Genomic DNA, 20,732 nt, shown 5'->3' with positions numbered 1-20,732 from the left:
AGCCCCTCCTGCGGGCGAGCCAGTCATCTCCCCTAAATCTGCCTCTGGTAGGTTGCCACATTGCTGAGGGAGGATCTGTGCCAGCTCTATCGACCAGACCCTCACTTCAGCGCTGACAAACTCTCTCTTCTCAGAACTAGCTTTGTGGAGGTTTTCTGAAGATAGAAACCTGTATTTTTAAAATGACAAACATCCCTTCAGTGACTAATTTGACCCACCAGCCTCTGAATCCCAATCTCTGCATCAAGGAGTCCAGGAAAATGAAATCAAAGGGCCATTAGTCACTAGCTCAAGGCGGAATGGCTGCCCCTTTGACAATAATAGTGGGGTACTGGCTTCCCTGCAGAGAGTGACCTACTAAAATAAAAGAAATGTACTTAAGGCCCAGTTCTGACCTCATTTTTGCCACTGTTGCTCCTACAGGATACAAACATTAAGCGAGTCCATAATCTTTTACAGGAAATCGTTTGGGAACTGATCAGCTACTTAGCAGTGGAGATTTGCTGTTTGAGAAATGTAGTATATCAGCACTAAATAAGGTTATCTAAGGTGCTGCGGAAGATCTCTTGTGACCAGGATAGCAATAGCTTATAAATCTGGTGGTTGTGTAAATATATCAGAGCCCTCTGGCAGGCAGGTTTGAGGTTAATTCAATTCATTACCGGTCATTCTATCCCTTTGCACTCCCAGCTTGTCATATTGAATGTCAGAGAGAAAGAAGTCCCATTAATCATGCAAAGACTGTCTGCAGCAAAGCTTTGCATTGCACAACTGTGGGATGTACCAGCCCTTTCAACAAGGTAATGGCTCTCTGGGCCAAATCAGACATGACTTGGGAGAATTGTGAATAAGATCTCACATGTAGTTAACAGCTGATCTGGCACACAGTTAACATTTAGTCTTGTAAAGTTTGTGATTTGATTTTTCTCACCATTCTCTGGATTTAGCTTTGAAGTGGCTAGATGGTATTCATTCACTAAGTTGTGTTATTTCTTACATTTTGTTAAGACTTATCTGTTTCAGAAGGCCGTTGAGTGAACTGTCATCTGATGGGCTTTAGCTCTGTGCTAGCTCTTTTAATATATTGCTATTTGGTGGATTCTGGAACACCTTTTCTTTGCTTTGAAACTGCATGGCTTTTTTAATGGCTCAGTTTGGACATTCTCTCTGTGTGTATGGTGGGATATGTGTGAAAGATTGCCCCTTGCAACCATGCCTACAGTGCTATCATTCCCTGACTCTGACACACTTACATTTTTATTTATTTATTGAATTTTTGCCCTGCCCTGCCTCCCCCAAGTTGCTCAGGGTGGCATAATTTTTATACAATTTAAAAACAAAAAACAAAGCAAAAACATTCTAAAACAGATCAAAACATTCTGATAACACTTACAATTAAAAACATATTTCCATCCAATGATCTCAGTGTTACCATCAACAGTATTCTTAAGCCACCAAATGTTTAAAAACAATGTTTTTGATTTCCCTCATAAAGTTAATAATGATGGGAGACAAGCACACCTCGCTAGAGAGGGCATTCCACACCTGGGGGAGCACCACTGAAAAGGTCCTGTTTTGCTGTGGTTATTACGTTAACTTGATCCAAGTGATCCAAAATATTGCAATAAATTTCTTTCCGGCAGCAACCCTCCCCTGGTTGCCCACAATGAAATGAGAGATCCTTCATCTTTCCTGAGTATTCCTTACACTCCAGAGCATTTTGAGATGGGGGGGGGGGAGGAATAAGCAACAGAGAGAAGCTCTGGTAGACACACACAGAACTTGGTGGTAGGGAGAGGTCATTTGGCTACTATGTGCCAGGCTTTAGAGACACTTGGATTATTGCTGCTTCTGAGTGTCCGGTTTTGCAGAATTTGTAAACCAAATCGTTCTTAAACTGGACTGTTCTTAAACCGAGGCACCACTGAATAGATAATTATAGAACAGCAAGTTTTTCTTCTCTGGTTAGATGAGTAAATTCTGCTTTTATTTATTTATTTATCTTGGCAGCGTTTTAGATGATGAGAGCAGCAATCTCCGGCAACAAAAGCTTGACAGACAGGTGAGTTTGTAAAACTTTCATTGCACTTCATTGGTTATTTCATGTTGATAGCTGGAGCTTGCTTAACTGGATTTCTTAAGTATAAGACAAACCTCCACTTACTGATATTCACAACTGGTAACTTTTAGGGTTTTTCCATAGCATAAATCAGTGCTGACCAATAAGCCACAGGGCTCTTTAAAACTAGGTGTGTAGTTTTGCTGTGGATATGGACAAATGAGTCATAAATATGCACTAGCTACCATCATAATATAAACATGGAAACATCTGGAATGAGAGATCCATACAGCTGGGAAATACACTCCTCTTCTGGTTATAAAACCTGCTAAGGAACTGAGAACTGAAATACGGTATTTGTTTAATGTTCAGCGTAGATCGCTGTTACCCTGGGCTGTGATGTTGATACTAGCTTTCAAATTTGTCTTTGATACAAAATAATATTTGGAATCTAAATCGGAAAATCAGATATCCCACCGTCTCATTTTGGGCCCAGTCAGCATTTTCACATGTTCCATAATCAGGCCACAGTGCTCCATTCTCCAGGTTAGGGGTGTGATGTATGAAATTACTTTCAGCCACCCCTGAACAAGCATGGGTCACTTACATGGTCTGATGCAAGTAGTTATTAGTATGTTTTCCAGAATCATCACTAGCAATTGGCTGCAGCCTGCTTGCTTTGTGCTTCTCAGGGCCGGGGTGGGGGGTGGGGATTGATCTGATGGATCGTGCAATTGTTGCAGAATCTCTGTGCTAGATTAGTTGTAGCATTGGGAAAGACTTTTATGCATTTCACAGTGCAATTCTCCCCGTGCCTATTCAGACATAAATCCCATTGATTCAGTGGCTAGGGAGTTGCAGCACATAGAGCTTAGATCATAATTATAATCAGCATAATACAGCAATAATTTTAGGTCCTATATTTTATTGCTTTCCCAATATTTAGTATAAGCGATTTTAAATCTCAAATCTGACTATCAGTAGAGGTGTCAAATATCTCTGCTCTTAGCACCATAGGTACAGTGGTGCCTTGCAAGACGAAAGGAATCCGTCCTGTGATTCTCTTCGTCTAGCGGTTTTTTCGTCTTGCGAAGCAAGCCCATTGAAGGATTAGCAGATTAGCGCTATTAGCGGCTTTTATCGGCTTTTAGCAGCTTATCTGCTGATCGGATCAGCTGATAAGCGGTTTAGCGGCTTAGAAAAAGGGTGGGAAAAGGGGGAAAAACCAGCAGGAACTCGCAAGACATTGTCGTCTTGCGAAGCAAGCCCATAGGAAATTCGTTTTGCGAAGCACCTCCAAAACGGAAAACTCTTTTGTCTAGCGAGTTTTCCGTCTTGCGAGGCATTCGTCTTGCAGGGCACCACTGTATTTTTGTTTTTTAAAGTTTTTAAAGAGGCTCTCCATAAAGAATTGCTTGTGTATCTCCACTGTACATAATAGTAGCAAAATAAATGGTTTGATACAGAATTGTGGTAGGTGGTCGATGTCCAATTTAATATTGTTTGGTTCAAAGCATCTTGCTGAGACACCCAGAAATCAGTCCATAGGCCCACAGATTCCTATTTAATCTAATGAGGAGCTCTCTCTCTGTGTCACTGTCTGTTTTCCCAGCGAGCATTACTTGAGCAGAAGCAGAAGAAAAAACGCCAGGAGCCACTGATGGTTCAGTCCAATGTGGACAGCCGGACAAGGGCGCGCAGAATGAAACAGTCAGAAGAACAAGCACCATTGGTTGAATCTTACCTCAACAGCAACAGCAGCACCATTTATAATGGTATGTGTCCTAATTTACTGCAAAATGTTGAGGGCAGGGAAAGTATCAAGAGATGCATTTGAGAATATGCTGACAAGAATTTTAGGGGAAAAGTAATATAAACTGGTCTAAATATAGGCACCAGAATTGAAAACTTGTTCCTTTTTACACGGCAGCTCGGTCTCCCTATAACTCTTACTTCAATAATCCATCAAATAGTATTTTGATTATTATTCTCCCAGTGGAAAGGGTTTGGGGGGTTTAGCTCTGTCAATCTCTGCCAGAGATTGACAGAGCTACTGAGCCATCTATCTTCCTTCTGAAATTATTCAATCATTCACCATTTGTGGGAGGTGTTTCATTCACAGTTGCAGAATGCATTGCTGCTGTTTTAGCAATGAATTTCTCATGGTTATAAGCAAAAACTAAAACTACTACTTTTCATAAAATGGAAGAGGACAACTTGTCAACAGAATGTACATTTCCTTTCCATGTTCTGTAGAAAGTTGACTGCGCATAAAACTTTCAGGCTTTTTGTCCACTTTCATAATCACTAACTGCCCCCACTCCCCAGTTAAACTTTTAAATATAAAAATAAAAATGCACCATCAGTAGTTGAATGTCTGACTGAATAAATCTTACTTCTTGGTACACGGTTGCTGTCCTCAGCGTTTCAATCTTGGCTAAGAATGGTAAATATACATATTTTAGTAAACATTATGTGTGACACTGCAATATCATGCAGCCCAAATGACCTTTTTAATGTGAGCATACAGTTCCTTTGCTCGCAGATTCATTTTATATGCATGCTCATTACATTTTAGTTTATAATTATGCCATCATTTGGTTCAACTGCAGTAAGTCTGAGACAACCCTTCTCCCCTTCCCACCATATGAAAATCTCAATCCCCTAAAGTATGTATTTCCTTTCAAAATATTACAGGGAAAATGTTATTTTTTTACAATAGCCTTTTAGAAAATTGCATTGATGTTCACTTTTCCCCTTTAGCATTCCTCAAAAGCGTTTTTTTTTTTCAAAAATACAAAATTAAAGAAGCATTTGAATTTCATTAGCCCTTTTTAACAGCAATTTAAATGTACACGGTGTTTGAATATTAAATGCATTTGACTTAGTCTCAGCAGCCTTTTCTTCAGTTACATTTATAAATTGGAAACCACACTGTGAATAGAACTTCTGTTTGGATTAATGATTTGCATTTTGTGGCTCAGCACATGTTGGTATGCATGTGCACAGAGGAGAGAAGCATTAGGTTGCATCCAGCACTGCCATCATTGGCATAACTTCTCCATCCTCGTCTCTCTCCTACGGTCCCCTGCACATGCCAAAATGTGCTCTGTAATGTTGAGGGACCGGATTTTGGCATTTGGGGGGTTGCAGGCAGAGGAGAGGAAGGTGGGATCCTGTTGTGTGTGTGGTACTCTGATCATGCACAGTAGGATGCAACCCATTTTTCCTATGGAAAATGTGTTGGCTCAAAATACATTCAGTTCCTGTCTGCTTCTTCCTTCCTTTTATATAACTTGTAAAAAAAAATAATCAAATGTATTTCAGATGAAAAGTTTTGACTGTACATTGTTTAATTTTGAGCGCCATTTTACTTTGAGCCATAAATGACATTAGTTTTCCACCAAGTGGCAAGTTTCAAGTTACCAGTTCAGTGGATGTTTGTGCACATTCTATTAATGAGCATTAGTTAACACTTAAAATGTTTTAAATGTTTTTATTCACACAAGCAGGGGGAATCTAACAGTTTTTCACATGATATATATGAAACAGTGTTTTAATTTACATTTCAAGCTGTGAGAAAATTTCAGTTTTGTTAACCTGTAATCGAAAGCATGGGTTGATACAGAAAATTAAATGTTCTCTATTAAAGAAAACCTACCTTTTTGTTTCAGTTTATCCTCCTTTTTTTGTTAACAAAAGTTCAGTTCAAACTTAATAGCTTTCTACTTTTTCAGTAGAACAAAAGGACCTGGGTACAAATTTAACATAAGATAAAATTGTTCCAGAAAAGCTTCACGTAGGGAGGAAAAACCTAAGGTTACAGGAGAAAGATAAAGAAAAAAAATGTTCTGTCTTTATCAAAGGACACCAGCATAAGAAAATGTCAAGTCAAAACATTGTTAACAACCAGCCAGGTTTTATCAGTACTGTGGGATGATAGTGCTTCAACATTTACAGTGCTACCTTGGTTCTCAAACTTAATCGTTTCTGGAAGTCTGTTCCGAAACCAACGTGTTCCAAAACCAAGGCACACTTTCCCATAGAAAGTAATACAAAATGGATTAATCTGTTCCAGACTTTTAAAAACAACCCCTAAAACAGCAATTTAACATGAATTTTACTATGTAACAAAACCATTGATCCATAAAATGAAAGCAATAATCAATCTGTACTATAAAATAAATAAGACAGTATAGTAGATGATAAAAATTTAATTTGTTTTTCTTTCTTACCTGCACTGATGATAGTCATTGTTTGAATGGGGGGCTTTTATCCATTTCCGTAGTCACTCAATCAATCAATCAATCAATCAATCATAAAACAAGTCATGGTCACAAAAATGAAAAAGCCACATAAACTAAAACCCAAAAAATAACATAAACAAAAGCACCAAATATCACCTCAGAACACTGCAATCAGAAATGGAAGGCTTTAATTACGATGGGGGGGGCCTTAAATTTGCTGGCCAAGGGTAAAATGGGATGAAAAAAGCCTTAATTACTATGTGGAGGACTCAAATTTGTGCACAACAGTGAAAACAGAAGCTCAGGAGCATGTTCGACTTCCGAGGCAAAGTTTGAAAACCGGATCACCTACTTCCGGGTTTGCAGTGTTCAGGTTCCGAGTTGTTCGGGAACTAAACTGTTTGAAAACCAAGTTACCATTGTAGTAAGATTCATCTAAAAATCAGGAAAGGAATCAAGTGAATTAAAATACTATTTCACGCTATTTACCAAAAGGAAAAGAAGCTGCTCTTCCTTGTCATTCAAGGCCTATTTAAATCGGCCTCCCAGACTGATGTTTAGCATGATACCCAGGGCTAGGTATTTTATGTGCCTGCAGAAATCTCCTTTGCACCTTGTGGTTTGCAAAGGCAGAGCTTCAGTTCCATGACAGTCATTTGTAGCAGGTAAGATTTGGAATGAATGAGTTCACACATGTAGACTTCTCTTCAGAGAAGGATAATTGGCTAATTTACACTCTGTATAAATGCCATCTGTATTTCATTTCATTTTGTGTTCTGGATGGAGCGTTCTGTACTCTCTATTGCTTCCACATTGACAGGTGACTAGAAGCCTCATGCCACCATCACAGCCATGTGTACACTTGATCTCTGGCCACTTCCTCAACAGAGAATTGCACCCTGGGACAACCCCAGATGCTGCTCACCTAACATAATGGAGCCGCAAAGCCAGAGGCAGGGAGGCTTGGTTGCAGGCAAATATTCCTCGTGGTCTTCTCTTTCAGTAGGCTGATGCAGCACAAGAAGTCCTGCACTCTGTGATTTCCAGAGGGCAGGATTAGAACTAATGGATGGAAATGGCAAGGAAGCAGATTTCAGCTAACTAGCAGGAGAAACTTTCACAGTATGAGCTATCTGGCAATGGATGAGGCTGCCTTGGGAGATAGTGGGCTGTTCTTTACTGGAGACTTTTAAACAGGGGTGGCCACCTGCCAGGGATGCTGCTGTTGCACCCTATGTTGCAAATCTTGCACTGAGTAGGGGGTTAGACCTCCTGGCTTCCTTCTAAGCTTGATATTCTACTGAGCATGGCTGAAGCATTCCCAGTAATGAATTGCTGAGGTAGCAAAAAGGAATTGAGCACAAGATGGGATTACATGGAGCGGCCACCTACTATGGTCCTTTCCAGGAGCTGAGGAATTCTGCTCAGTTCTGCCCACCTGTCAAATTCGGCCTGCGAGGCTGATAAGGAGCAAAAAAGGTTCTCCGTCCCTGCCATAGTTTATTGTTCTACTCTAAGTGTCAATTTATTCTGCTGAAATTATAGGGTACGCTCTGTTTATCTTTTTTGAAAATCTCATTTGGCTGCTTTTATAGCAAATAATTCAGTTTTTAATATCTCCCATTCCACCTATGTGGATTCAAGGCATCAATATGTGCTGGAGGGACATATGGCAGGGCAACTTCATGACACTGCCCCACCTCATGTGGTGCTATGGACAGTATGGATCAGTCCTCAAACCTAAAGTCATATGGATTGCTAAGCTCTGCCTCAACAAAATTAGACATGCGTATTAAAACTGAAATTCAGGCTTTGACAAGTGCAGAGAAAGTGCCACCTTTGGAACTAACATCTCAAGCTGCATCCCACAGTATTTATTTATTTTGCTTCTGGCTATTCCTAGTTAGTTGAGCAAACTGCTGAAATAAGAAGTGCCAGACGGTTTCTGTGTTTCTTTAAAAATGCAGTTTAGGGACACATGCAAATCAACTCATGCTTTCGACACTTTTAATACACATTTTTATAATTTTTGCGAGGCCTCACCAGGACTCCTCAGTGGAGCACTAACAGAGCCTTCTTGTGAGCACACACAGAGTCCCTTTTCAAAAAAATTGGATAGTCCCAAATGCATTTCAACACAGCTGGACATTGTTGGAGGGATGTCCAGACCAGGCATAGGCAAACTTGGCCCTCCAGATGTTTTGGGACTACAATTACCATCATCCTGAACACTGGTCCTGTTAGCTAGGGATGATGGGAGTTGTAGTCCCAAAACAGCTGCAGGGCAAGTTTGCCTATGCCTGGTCCAGACTATGTGTGTGACTCCAAGAAAGAATTGACAATGATGATGATATCGGGATGTGAAATGGACCAACTGTTGAAAGTCATCTTGCAGGAAACACAAGGCAAAACAATAGATGTGGATACACACAAATCTATGTGTCTGAGTGACCTGAAAACCTAATCATTCATTGCTAATAGATGCTGCAATCCACACCAGATCACCAAGCTTGTAGGATGCCATGAACCACCAATGGGGAACCTGTGGTCCTCCAGATGTTGCTCGACTCCAACTCCCATCATCTGACCATTGACATGCTGGTGGGGGCTGATGGAAGCTGGAACCCAGCCACAGCTGACTGACCACAGCTTCCTCATCCCTGCCATAGAGGAAATCTGATATGACCATCCTTCATCTTCCTCTTTGTCAAGGAGCAGCGGTTCCTGGAACTCTTCCTGTTATCATTACTGGTAATTGTTGCAGCTTTAGAACTTCCCAAATATAATTAAATGGCTTTATATGAATGCCAGGTCTTTTACTCAAGGCTGCTTGCCATTTGAATCTTATTTCTTTAAAAGGACCCTCTTTTGGCAGCTTGAACATCTGAGCACTTATCCTAAACTCTAAAAAAAGCAGAATGTTAAATCAAAGATGGAACTAGTGTGGAGTTTGTTTTAATGGTGCGCAGAAGCTCTGACTTATGAAAGGAATGTTGCAATTTAGGCTGCCATATTATGCACATTTACTTGGAAGTAAAGCCCCATTGAATTCAGTGGGATTTGCTTCTAAGTGTACATAGATACTTGTAATTGCATTGTTTGTGAGCTCTGAAGTTACATAACATTACCACTTTTTCCCCCTTTTCTGTACTTTAATGAAGGTGTGTGTATGGAGTGGGGATTGGAGGAGCAGAAGGAGCAGCCTGACAGCTTCTCTTTTTTACTTGGTTGCAGAAATATTTATTTGTATGCGTTTCAAATAAGTAAACTGACAATATGAAACTACTGTGATTTCTATTTGCTTCACAGGTTCATGCAGGTCAAATTACAGTGGTACCTCACGTTACATACACTTCAAGTTACATACGCTTCAGGTTACAGACTCCGCTAACCCAGAAATAGTACCTCGGGTTAAGAACTTTGCTTCAGGATGAGAACAGAAATCGTGCTCTGGTGGCGCAGCGGCAGCTGGAGGCCCCATTAGCTAAAGTGGTGCTTCAGATTAAGAACAGTTTCAGGTTAAGAACGGACCTCCGGAACAAATTAAGTACTTAACCCGAGGTACCACTGTATAAGGCCTGCAATCCTTTGCACATTTACTTAGGAATTAGTTCCACTGAACATAGTGAGATTTGCTTATTAGCAGGCATTCATAGATTGAATTGCAAAGTAGCTGAATGGGTTATGCCAGCACAAAAGCTCCTGTGCTTAATTTTATTACATTTTGAGTTGATGGTCTCTCATTTTTTTCTGTTGTCCTCTTTGAGAATTCGCAAAACATGTTTAGATAAAGCAGAGGAGAAGTGAGACAAGAAGACCCAGATACTAGCCAGTAAATTTAGTTGCTGCTGGGGACTTTTATTTGATGCTTGAAAGGGCAGGCTGGTGCCTGTACATAGAAATAAGTTGACTTGTAGGTAAATGCTGCTGCTTGCAATTTGAAGTGGCAAATTTGATGGAGACAGTGTCCCTTGCAGCATCCCGTCCGATATTATTAGGAACATTGCAGGAATGTTAGTACATTTTTAATAAGGTGCTGTTTTCCCCCAGAAGGAATCTTAGAAATGGAGCCTTAACTAATGACATCACAGGGTACCATGTGCACTCAGTTCTTCTGATGTCCTTGGACATAGCAGTCAAGGCTGGTTCACCCAGGCAAAATGTAACACAGAAAGGGATTGCCATTTATTTTACTAGCAGCCTAAAGGTAAAGATGGTAATATACTGCTTATTTAAAATATCATTATAAACCTGCAGTCTTCTACCCTATACTGTCTTCTTTCTCTGGAACTGACTTGATATATATATATAAATACTTTTACAATCTGCCTGCTTGCTTGCTCACTTCTTGTGGCTTCATAGGTTTCTCATTTCTTCTCTCCTCTGTTTTTCTCTTTGTGTTTCTTTTTGGTTGGGGTGTCTGGATTCTCTCAAGCAGTACAGGAGCCTGAGCAAGAGGACGTAAAGGTGGTAGCAGAGTCACAAGCTCCAAAGTCAATTAAAAAAGCCAAGGCAGCCACAGGAGGCTGCCAAACTGGCAACATCAGAAAGGAGAAAAAGGGGAAGCACAAAGGTTAGCTGCATGCTGCTGATTATTAAATAAGAATGAGACAAGTCACCATATGTTTATACAATGGCAAGGGGTGATTTTTTTTCCTTTCATTTTTTTTCATTCAAGCTACACATTGTCCAAAACCTATATTATATATATGTATAAGCATTCAGTAGATGGAGTTTGCATTGTCCAGTTGAGATATCAAGTGCACCCAAGTACTGATGTTTCCACTCCTTTAATTGGTGGTGTTAAGTAAGGATTTAATGCTTACCACTTTCCCAGAAAGCCTCAGAGCAAGCTACAACATGTATAAACCAAAGTGCAAGATTCCAGGAACAAAGCAATAATATAACAAGTCCCTGGTGAATGCTGCCCACAAAATCCTAGCTTAACCCCAGTGACTCAAAACCAAATTAGAAATGTTTTCAAGACTTTTGAAAAGATACACTCTCTCTGCCGAGTCTCCAAAGAGACGTTTTAAATTTATTAGCTACTTGCCACATATACAGAGTGTAGTTATTCAGTATTTATGTATTTTTAATTAAAAAAATTATAGCCTCTCTGGGTGGGAAACAATAAAAGCATATGAAAACAGAGTCCATTCACAATGAGCAAAATTAACAAAATCCATCAGATGCAGCAGATCAGCCCCAAATCACAGCCACACATTAAAAATTATCAAAAACTTAGGCAAACAACTGTATTTTAAGCTAGTCTCTAAATAATAACAACGTCAGTGCCTGCTGAATGTCAATAGGACTGTTCCTCTGGCTTGTTCTAATGGCATTTTTTGCCCATTCCATCTAGCATGGAAAGCCTAGATACAGCTGTATCCAAGTGCTTGTATTTATTGATTTATTTCATCGATTGCATTTTTGGGAACATATTTGCCTATCCCACATAATAAAGGCCAGTGTTTGCTAGTAGATATTTGGGTTCACCTTTGTGGATATGGGGGTGGACTGTCAAGAGGCTTTCAGACTGGGCTGCTTGACTGCATCGCCATGGTACCTATTTCTCCATGTGCAGCATGTTGTGCATGAAGACATGGACGTGAAGCTCCACTCTGCCAGTCATCTGTCACTCTGCCAGTCACTCTGCCAGTGTCTGTGTGTGAATGAAGAGCAAAGGATCTGCTCATTTTCTGAGCACAGTCGGTGCTTGTGATAAACAGAACAGGACATGTGACAGACCCCACTGATCTGGGTGATGCACATGCCCAGCATTCATTGTCACAACCTTGGCAATCCCAAGGGCCAAGTTAGATGTGACGTTTGTCACACAGGTACCCCATTCAAATAACAAATAGCCTGCGTGGTTAGCAAACTGGATCAGACCTATGGTGTTGGGAAGAGGTGGGCTTCCCCTCTTTGTCTCCGTTAGAATCCCCCAGCCTCCACAAGGTGAATACTTAGGTGTTGGTTAGTCATTCTAATAGGAACCATGGCAAAGTGTTGGCTCCCACACCTCAAAATACCACAGTCCTGATTTAGCTCTCTCACACATGTTGGACAAGATGGCTCCAACAGGCCCCTTCTTATGTTCTTGTGCAGTGTAGACATGTTATTAAATCCACAGTGCAGGGGTCAGCAAACTTTTTCAGCAGGTGGCCGGTCCACTGTCTCTCAGACCTTGGGGGTGGGGAGACTATATTTTTTTGGGGAAAGAAGAAGAACGAATTCCTATGCCCCACAAATAACCCAGAGATGCATTTTAAATAAAAGGACACATTTTACTCACGTAAAAACATGCTGATTCCCGGACTATCCGCGGGCCAGATTTACGGTAGAAGGCGACTGGGCCAGATCCGGGCCTTAGTTTGCCTATCCATGCCCTGAGTTAAAGAAAATTCAACAACGGAAGGGCAAAATGAATGACATATGCTCTGTACTTTGCCCTTTAGTCAGTGTACACCCAAGGTTCCCATACTGCTGGTCCTTTTTTCAGCTGTGCTATTGATGCTGCTCTGCTAAGCCCTTGGTCTGGAACTTGTATCTAGAAGGGGCTGTTTGTACACCTCAGTCTTGAAAAATTGTGCATCGGGAATGCAGACTTGCGAAGTGCTGTCTTCCGTAGTGTGCCAGAAGGCAGAGATACCCTGTATAGGCAGTACACCTGCTTTTCCAAAATCTTCCGATTATCTGGAAATCTACCTAGTTTATGCAGAGGAATGAGATTATACTTGGCATGGTTTAGGAAACAAGCACTCACTTGATTTCTGAATTTGAAAAGGCTATTCATTTTAGCTGAAGCGCTGGTGTATTCTCTAACTCTATATACAATCGTCCATACAAAATGCTGATTGAATGATTTTTGTGTATCTCGGTCATGAAAGGCCCCTCTTACAAATCTCTCGGGACAGAGCCAAGTGCTGCAGGTGCTCTCCAGTGTGGCATTTTCTCTCACTGCAGTGGCAGTTCTGGGTCAAAATGGCTGTAGTGCTAATTAATTAAATCTAGACCCAATTAATTAGCTTTTTTTAAAAAAAGATATTGTCTGTGAAAGTAGTGTTTACCTCAGCTGGACTGGATTTAAGGTTTTGGTTAAAAAATGATACCACGCTTAATGAGGAAGAACTGTGAATGCTTAGTCTGTATTTCTCAAATAAATTTAGAGACAAATGTTTGTGATTTTTGTTTAAAAACAACAAGCCGTGCTTTTAAGGATGAGCAGATTAGATATGTGTTGTTTTGAACATATTTATTTTTATTAAGCTTACGTATTAGTATTAATGAATGTATATACTGTAACTAACATTTTTGGTTTGGGTAAAATATTTTAGGACTCCCCCCCCCCCAATTTGCACTCTGTTTTTTGACAGTAAGATTTACAGGCAGCGAGATATTTTGGGGGGGGGGTGAGTAGGATGCAAAGGAGTAGGATAAAAAGTCTAATATCCAATACATTTTGGACTTGGCTCCTTGGGCATATTCCTCTGCCAACCCTGACCAATGTTCTTCATCAGAGTAGCACCCATCTGCTCAAGAGCATAAAACCACACATCAGGCTAATAAGTCATGTTCCTGGTTTTTAAAATTTCACAGTCTAATATCAGGAAAAGATGGAGAAGGGAAAAACAACAACTATGCAAACATTTTCTGGAGATTTTTCTTCACACATTTTGTGGCTAGGACTAGCATTTTAGTTTTATTATATATCAGTTGTGTGTTAGTGTCTCAGTTGCTCCAGTTGATTGGAGGGCTTGTATCAGCATGGAAGTAGGTCTCTATCGTTAATCAAATGAGGTTGCATGTGCATAGGCAAATGTGTCTTGTATCTTTGTGGACCGGCCAGCATCCGGTGCTCTGTGCAGAGAGCTAACATTGTGCTGTTAGCTCACTTACTTCCCTCCACCACAATCCTTAGCATCCCCACCAGTCACCTGATTAGTAGACTTCATTTGTTTTAAAAGGGCTCTTGCTTGTGCAGCTCCAAACGTGCTATAGTGAGTCCTCCCCACCACACTTAAAATGTCTCACCCCCACAACTGTTAACTAGGATCTAAGAGAATGGGAATTTCCTTTCCACGATTTTGCTTTTGGTGTCCATTTACTTATTTATGGTCACAGTTCACTTTGATAACTTACAGATACAGTAGGAATGCATAGTTTGGGAGTTCAGTAACTGGTAGAATTCTAATGGCTGAGAGTTTGCACAAAAATTATTTTGTATATCATATGCGCTGTATCCCCTATTTGGTGGGACCCTTCGGTGTGCTGTTAGAATTCAGCTGTACTCGGAAACAGCATGCTCCTAAAGGGTTTTCATGCATTTAGATGATGTAAGACTCCCATTTCATAGTAAGGCCAATCTCGTTGGGCTAAAAGTAGACCAGGTTTTATGAATTATCAGCTAATTCCAAGCTGTAAACTATTGAATTATACATGAGCAGTATTCAAAGTCTCTCTTGTAATAACTGAATGCAGAACCTTAAATGTAAAAACCGATGGTTTTCTGAGTGGCTTCATGGCTGATGACATTGCATTCAGGACAATGTGATAAAGATGAACACCAGGGAAATATTAGGCATAACGAAGCTGCACTTTCATAAAATGAGAGAGAAATGGTTAGTTACTGGATGCAGCTAATTGTTTGTGATTGCATTCCCTGTGTACTTACAGGCCAATAAAGAGCTATTGCTTTGGTGCAGTGCATAAAAGCTCTCATTAGAATTAAGGATATCCAGCCCTCACAATGCACATTAATAGAAACCCTGCTTTCTTCTTCTATTTTTAAGTCTCCATTTCATAGGCAGGAAAATAATAATTGCAATAATTTTCAAGCACAAACATTACCTTGTCTCAGCTATATGATTATAACGCCATCCTTGCTAGATCGCTGATTAAATATATGCTTTGGAGTCCTGTAAATCCAGTTAGTCGTGGCCATGGATGTAAGACGACACATTAAAATTGTCCTTTTGACCTCAGAGCAATTTAGCTGTAGTGATTATGATTTCTGAAATTAGTTCTATTTCAAACTCAGTCAGTCGTGAGCATGCTACTTTGGAAAGAACAGGGAATTACAAAATCCAGACAACAAGAAAACTTGTTAACTCCTTAAGTGGCTGTAAACTCCTTAAAATGCACACTTGAAATCCCAAGAGTGGTGTTCCAGAATTGTAACTGAGCAGATTGCAATTCCAGTACAGTAGTTTCCCTCTACTATGGCAAATGGACATGTTCTTATTATTTAAAACAACTAAGATGGGGGCAAGCTTTATGGTACCCCAACTTCAAGGGCACATCCAGACCAGAACAAATTCGTTAATTCCCTCTGACATTTATGCCTTATCTCAGAAACATGCAGAAATGAATTAGAATGACTGTTGCCAGGTTGCCTTCTTAAGGGTGCAAGTTCAGCAACAATGAAATCCTCCTCCTTTCAGCCAGGGCAACTATCCAAAAGGGATGAGTGCAAAAGATGTCTTGTGCCTGAGTAGACAGCTGAATAGTAGGAACAGACTACTCTTGTACCAGAAGAGCCATCAAGGCATTTTCCCCTACTAACAGAAGTCCAGTCAATAGTTGAGCCAGATACCAAATCCAAGAAGAAACCAACTTAAAAAATAATAATCTAGCAATGATCAAACCCAGACAAGTCAATAGAAATCCATGATTGAATCTCTTCACAAATATTTTGGTGTGTTTGTGTGAGAGATCCAGATTGGGACCATGGTGTGGGAGAGGGGGTTAGGTCTCCCTGCCACTGCCATTTCCCTGATAAAAATGGTTTACTCCAGAACTGCTGCTTGCTGTATGTATGCAAAACTTTATTAAAAATAAACCAAGTGACAGAATTAGGAAGGTATGCAGGGGGAAAGGTAAACATATTAGTAATGGGTAAGACACACACACACACACACACACACACACACAGAGAGAGAGAGAGAGAGAGAGAGAGAGAGAGAGAGAGAGAGAGAGAAATAATAATACAGGAGGTGGGGAACATAAATTGCATAGAGATGGGACAGCAGAAGTCTCCTATCCAAACCAGTTGCAGAAAGCCTTAGGTTTCCATCCTGTACAGGTTTACCTGGGAGTAAGTCCCATTAGACCCCTAAATGAGTCTTACTTCTGAATAGACATGAATAGGCTTGCTAGACCCAACCAGTTCCATGCATTCTGAAACTTATTCTCTATTACCATGCAGGAAGATGCCTCTGGAAGCATTAGGGCATGGGATGGTGATCCCCTGTTCTTTGTCCTCAGCATCTGATTGTGGCACCTCCAGACTCAGAGGCAGTTTACCTCTGAATATCAGAAGCTCAGGGGATTGTGGTTTAACTGGGAAAGTTAGTAACCATAAATCATTCAATCTGCTATAAGGATTTATCTGCCTTCATTAAGAATAAGGTACAAACTTTTGCCCAACTTCAGTTGCTAAAAAGGGACATTGGATGACAGATCAGATAAAGCAAGGCTAACTGTGCCATGTTCCTTGCACAATTGTCGGTAAGAGTTAGCTAAAAATAGGCTCTATTCTCAAAGAAATGGGTGGGTTTTTTTAAAAACGAGCAAGGAATTCAGATCATTATCCGGCTACTTCTCCTGTTCACTTTTCAAATGTGACTCTCTTGAGAGTCGTGGTTTGGATTAAATGAAAGCCTTTACAGTGTCATTTTGGTTAGCTATACTTCAAAATAAGTTGTCTTTTTAAAAAAAGAGTTGGTGTCTTCTTTTTACTCCTAACCTCCTATCATTCTTCTTAATTTCAAAGCAGGCCAGTGTTTCTTTGATGTATAGCAGTGCCAACTTTCCAGCAGGGTTGGCGATGATGTGGGCTTTTCAGCAGCACTTCAGAATTCTAATGCGCAGATGTGACTCCGCTGTATACACTGGGCCTTTGAATGTAATAAATATCCCAGGGGAAAGAGCTATGAACTACACATCCGATGAGGCCAATTGGCTTTGTTTTTAGGTTTACATACATTACGGCTGAGCTGAAACTGCGCGCACACACAATTTCATCTTGACTTCCAACAGGGGGAAATACCTTCACTAGGGATGGGAAACATCTGGCCCAGGGCCTGAATCTGGTCTGCCAGGCTCTGGGCCTCTGGACTTGGGCCCCTATCCCCTGGCTGAGGCCCTCATTGGCCCTGCTCTGCGCCCTCCTCAGGTGCCTTTTCCTGGCTGGAATGTGTTTTGGATCTGTGGTCATGTCTCTTGCTTGTTGGGATGGACAGATGCAGTTAGAACCCCCTGACTCCTGTAGTTCTGTTAGGAAAGCTGCAGTAGCAGCTGGTTACTGTCAGGGCAGAGGACAGGAAGCGAATGGATGAGAGTCAGCTTTCTCTGCTCTTCTTTCCATCCTCCTTCTGAAAACTCATTGGACACTGCAGCCATTATCAAGAGGAGAAAAATTGGACATATTATTATTATTATTATTACCCTTCCTCTGGTTAACAACAAAAAATTACAAAATGAGAACCCAAAATGCATAATAAAAACAAGAACAAAAACACATTTAAAAGACCATCAAATGTTAATCAGCCAAAGGCTTGGTTATAGAGAACTGTTTTTGCCTGGTGCCTAAAGATATATAATGAAGATAATATAATGAAGGCACCAGAGTAGCCTATCTGGAGACAACATTCCACAAACGAGGAGCCACTGCAGAAAAGGCCCGTTCTCGTGTTGCCGCCCTCTGGACCTCTCGTGGGGGAGGCACACACATATCTAGGAGTCATCATGAAATATCTAACACGTAGCTATGATTTTTCAGTTCTGCTTATATCTAGATCGATAGACAGACTGATTTAGCACATGATTCCTTTATGAGGACTGAAATGCAGAGGTGTGCTTCTGTTTGTACAAGACATTGCGTAATCCCTTGCATAATGTCCCAAGATAAGTGCTAGCCCAGGGTGTCATACAAACCCTTCTACAGGGGCTTGTTCAGTGCCACACAATTTTTCCGAGTAGTTCGCGTACAACACAGAAGATTGCCATTGGAAGAATTACGTACTCCTATCTGTAGCTCTAACCCACTGTTTTGTATTGCCTTCTGCTGCAAATATTTTGATTTAATCGCTAGTTTGATGATTGCAATTTTTTCCTCTCTGTTTTGCCTTATTTTTGGGTAGCATGTGTGAGTTTGCACTGTTGAGCAATAGAAATGTTTGTTTGTGTAGCCATACTGCCTTTCTACAAAACGTATGTATGTATTTATTTTTAAATATTTTACTTAGGCTGCTTTTCTGTGCAAATGCCCAACCAAAGCAATTAAAAACAATAAAAGAACAATTATACTGTATCGAACTGTATCAAAGCTACAGTTCAGCAGCCCCCATGAAAATAAAGATAAATGATATATAAATAAGTGATGCTCACTCTAGAATCCCCCTGGATATTAAATTGTAGATAGCACTCTTCAAATGAAGGCTATGACATTCTGGATGGGAATCAGCATATTGGTGCATAACTAGTATGTTAAGGGCTATGGGTGGCACATTTCTGTGTTTGATGGTGTGACCCTTTCCCCTCTTAAGTTGGGCACAAACAGAAACAGATGCACACGTGTGTCCCACCCACCCACACCGCATTTTACGTTGTATGCATGTCTGTTTTCTCACCGTGCAGAGAAGATGCCTGGCTTAATGAGTGTGCGAAACCATCCCAATTAATTGCTATGCTAAGTCACACCAGTGGCCCATTCTATGCAGTGCTCTGTCTCAGGCGAATATCCAGTGAAAGGAAAGTGCTTAAAGGGAACTGCAAGGAAAATCTGCCTTGTAAAGTATGAATTAGTTCCCATGGCTGCCTTTGCTTCATTAGTTACTTGCAGAATTATTGTGGCTATAGTGCACATAATTGTCTCCCTAAAAAGCTTTTCTGCATACATTTTGCAGGCTTAAGCATAAGGCACTTTTGTGCCAATTTAATTCTTTGTTGCCAGTTCTTAAGTGCCAATTTCTAGTGTGCAGAAATTCAACATTAACATTTTTTTATTTACTTTTGATAGTATGTGAGAAATAATAAAGTTGCGTGGTCACAGGAAAGTAAAATGGATGATGCAAATTAATGCTAATAGCCAAGGAGGGAATTAGGCAATGTTTGCCCAGTTCTGATTTGCTCCCCCCATCCCCATTTGTGATCATCTTTGCAAGAGACATTATTAAAATATTGACATTTTGAAATAGTAGCCAATTCTGCCTAGTGCTCTGCAGTTTCTGTCTCCGGTAGTTAATTTTGAACCGCACAGAACAGGAAGCATGTAAAGCATTATGCAAAGAAATTGAAATATTACAGCTTATATCAATTCAAAAATGATCTTTAGAGGGCTGACAAATAAGTAAACACAAGCACAACATTTTGTACATGCAAGCATAAAATCAAAAGCTGAAATGCACATAATTCTATTTTGTTTTGATTTTCTGTCACTATAGCAAGCTTTTTTCTCAAAGGGAGTGACATGAACTGTTACCTTTACATTTCAGTTCTGAGTTTGGTTTGGAGGATTGTCGGAACGCATCCAATCCTTGTTTTATGTCGTTCCATATTGTGGTCTTTTAAGCAGCTATGTGGTTGGGGCTAGCCTTCCATATCCAGTGGCTGTGCAGGCAGGTGACACACTCAATCTGTTCCTCCCCAGCCTACAGCCAAAGCAGCTTCTGTCTTTACCTGCCATGAACATGGAAGCTCCAAATGTCAGGCAGGAAGCAGTGATAATTTCACATACCTCTTCCTCATGCCAAGAAAAAAAAAGCATGGGCGGCCATTTCCTACCACTGCCTGCCTCTTATCCAGGGTCTCCTGCAGCCCAGGCAGATGTGACCAATCTCTGTTGGTTACAGTGGTAGTTTTAGGCCACTTGAGGTGCCATTCTAAAGGCAAGTGCTCTGTGAAAGGACATCCTATAACATTGCTCTTTCAGTACTCTTCTAGATAACAGTTTCCATGCTAACTGATCTAGAGCCAGACCCCTGGAAGCAACAGGAAGCAAGCACTCTTTTGTATGAAAACTATGCTTCTTATTTAAATATACCTAAAGATGGCTGCCAGGTTTGACTTCTTAGGTATGCCATGGTCAAAGGTTGAAAAACACATATTGTCTCTGGATAGTGACACTGTTGTTTGACTTTTTCTGCTTGATAGGAATTGATGGTCCGGCCGCTTTTCAAGATGATGTACAGGAAGTAGGGAGCCAAGTTCAAATACTTACTGTTGGAGAGGCTTGCCAAGATGAGGATGATGGTGAGACAATAGCTACCAGTCAACAACAAGGGACACAGGACCTTAGACTGACAATGCAGAAGAAAGGTAAGGAACCATGAAACTTGCTGCTGATGCTGCTGGCTGTTGGTTCTACTCGGTTTGATTACAGGTCACCTAATGCAGTGGATTCAGGTTACAATAAAAGAGATTTC

The 20,732-nt window shown here is 40.6% G+C and overlaps 1 protein-coding gene across 6 annotated transcripts in view; it reads left to right on the top strand.

Moving 5' to 3' along the window:
* TUB (TUB bipartite transcription factor) overlaps positions 1-20,732 on the top strand; it is a 121,284-nt gene that overhangs the window by 86,159 nt on the left and 14,393 nt on the right. For 4 of the 6 annotated variants that reach the window (XM_082194227.1, XM_082194228.1, XM_082194232.1 and 1 more), the window contains exons 2-5: positions 2,011-2,062; positions 3,672-3,834; positions 10,745-10,879; positions 20,461-20,625. In XM_082194227.1, the coding sequence (XP_082050353.1) occupies positions 2,011-2,062; positions 3,672-3,834; positions 10,745-10,879; positions 20,461-20,625 (515 nt within the window). The remainder of the gene's footprint in view (positions 1-2,010; positions 2,063-3,671; positions 3,835-10,744; positions 10,880-20,460; positions 20,626-20,732) is intronic. The other 2 variants (XM_082194230.1, XM_082194231.1) reach the window with 1 other exon arrangement.

The sequence above is a fragment of the Podarcis vaucheri genome (genome assembly GCF_965113315.1).
Source record: "Podarcis vaucheri genome assembly, chromosome: 1".
Lineage (NCBI taxonomy): Eukaryota > Metazoa > Chordata > Lepidosauria > Squamata > Lacertidae > Podarcis > Podarcis vaucheri.
The sequence above is the reverse complement of the archived record's forward strand: the minus strand, read 5'-3'. Positions and strand labels throughout refer to the sequence as shown.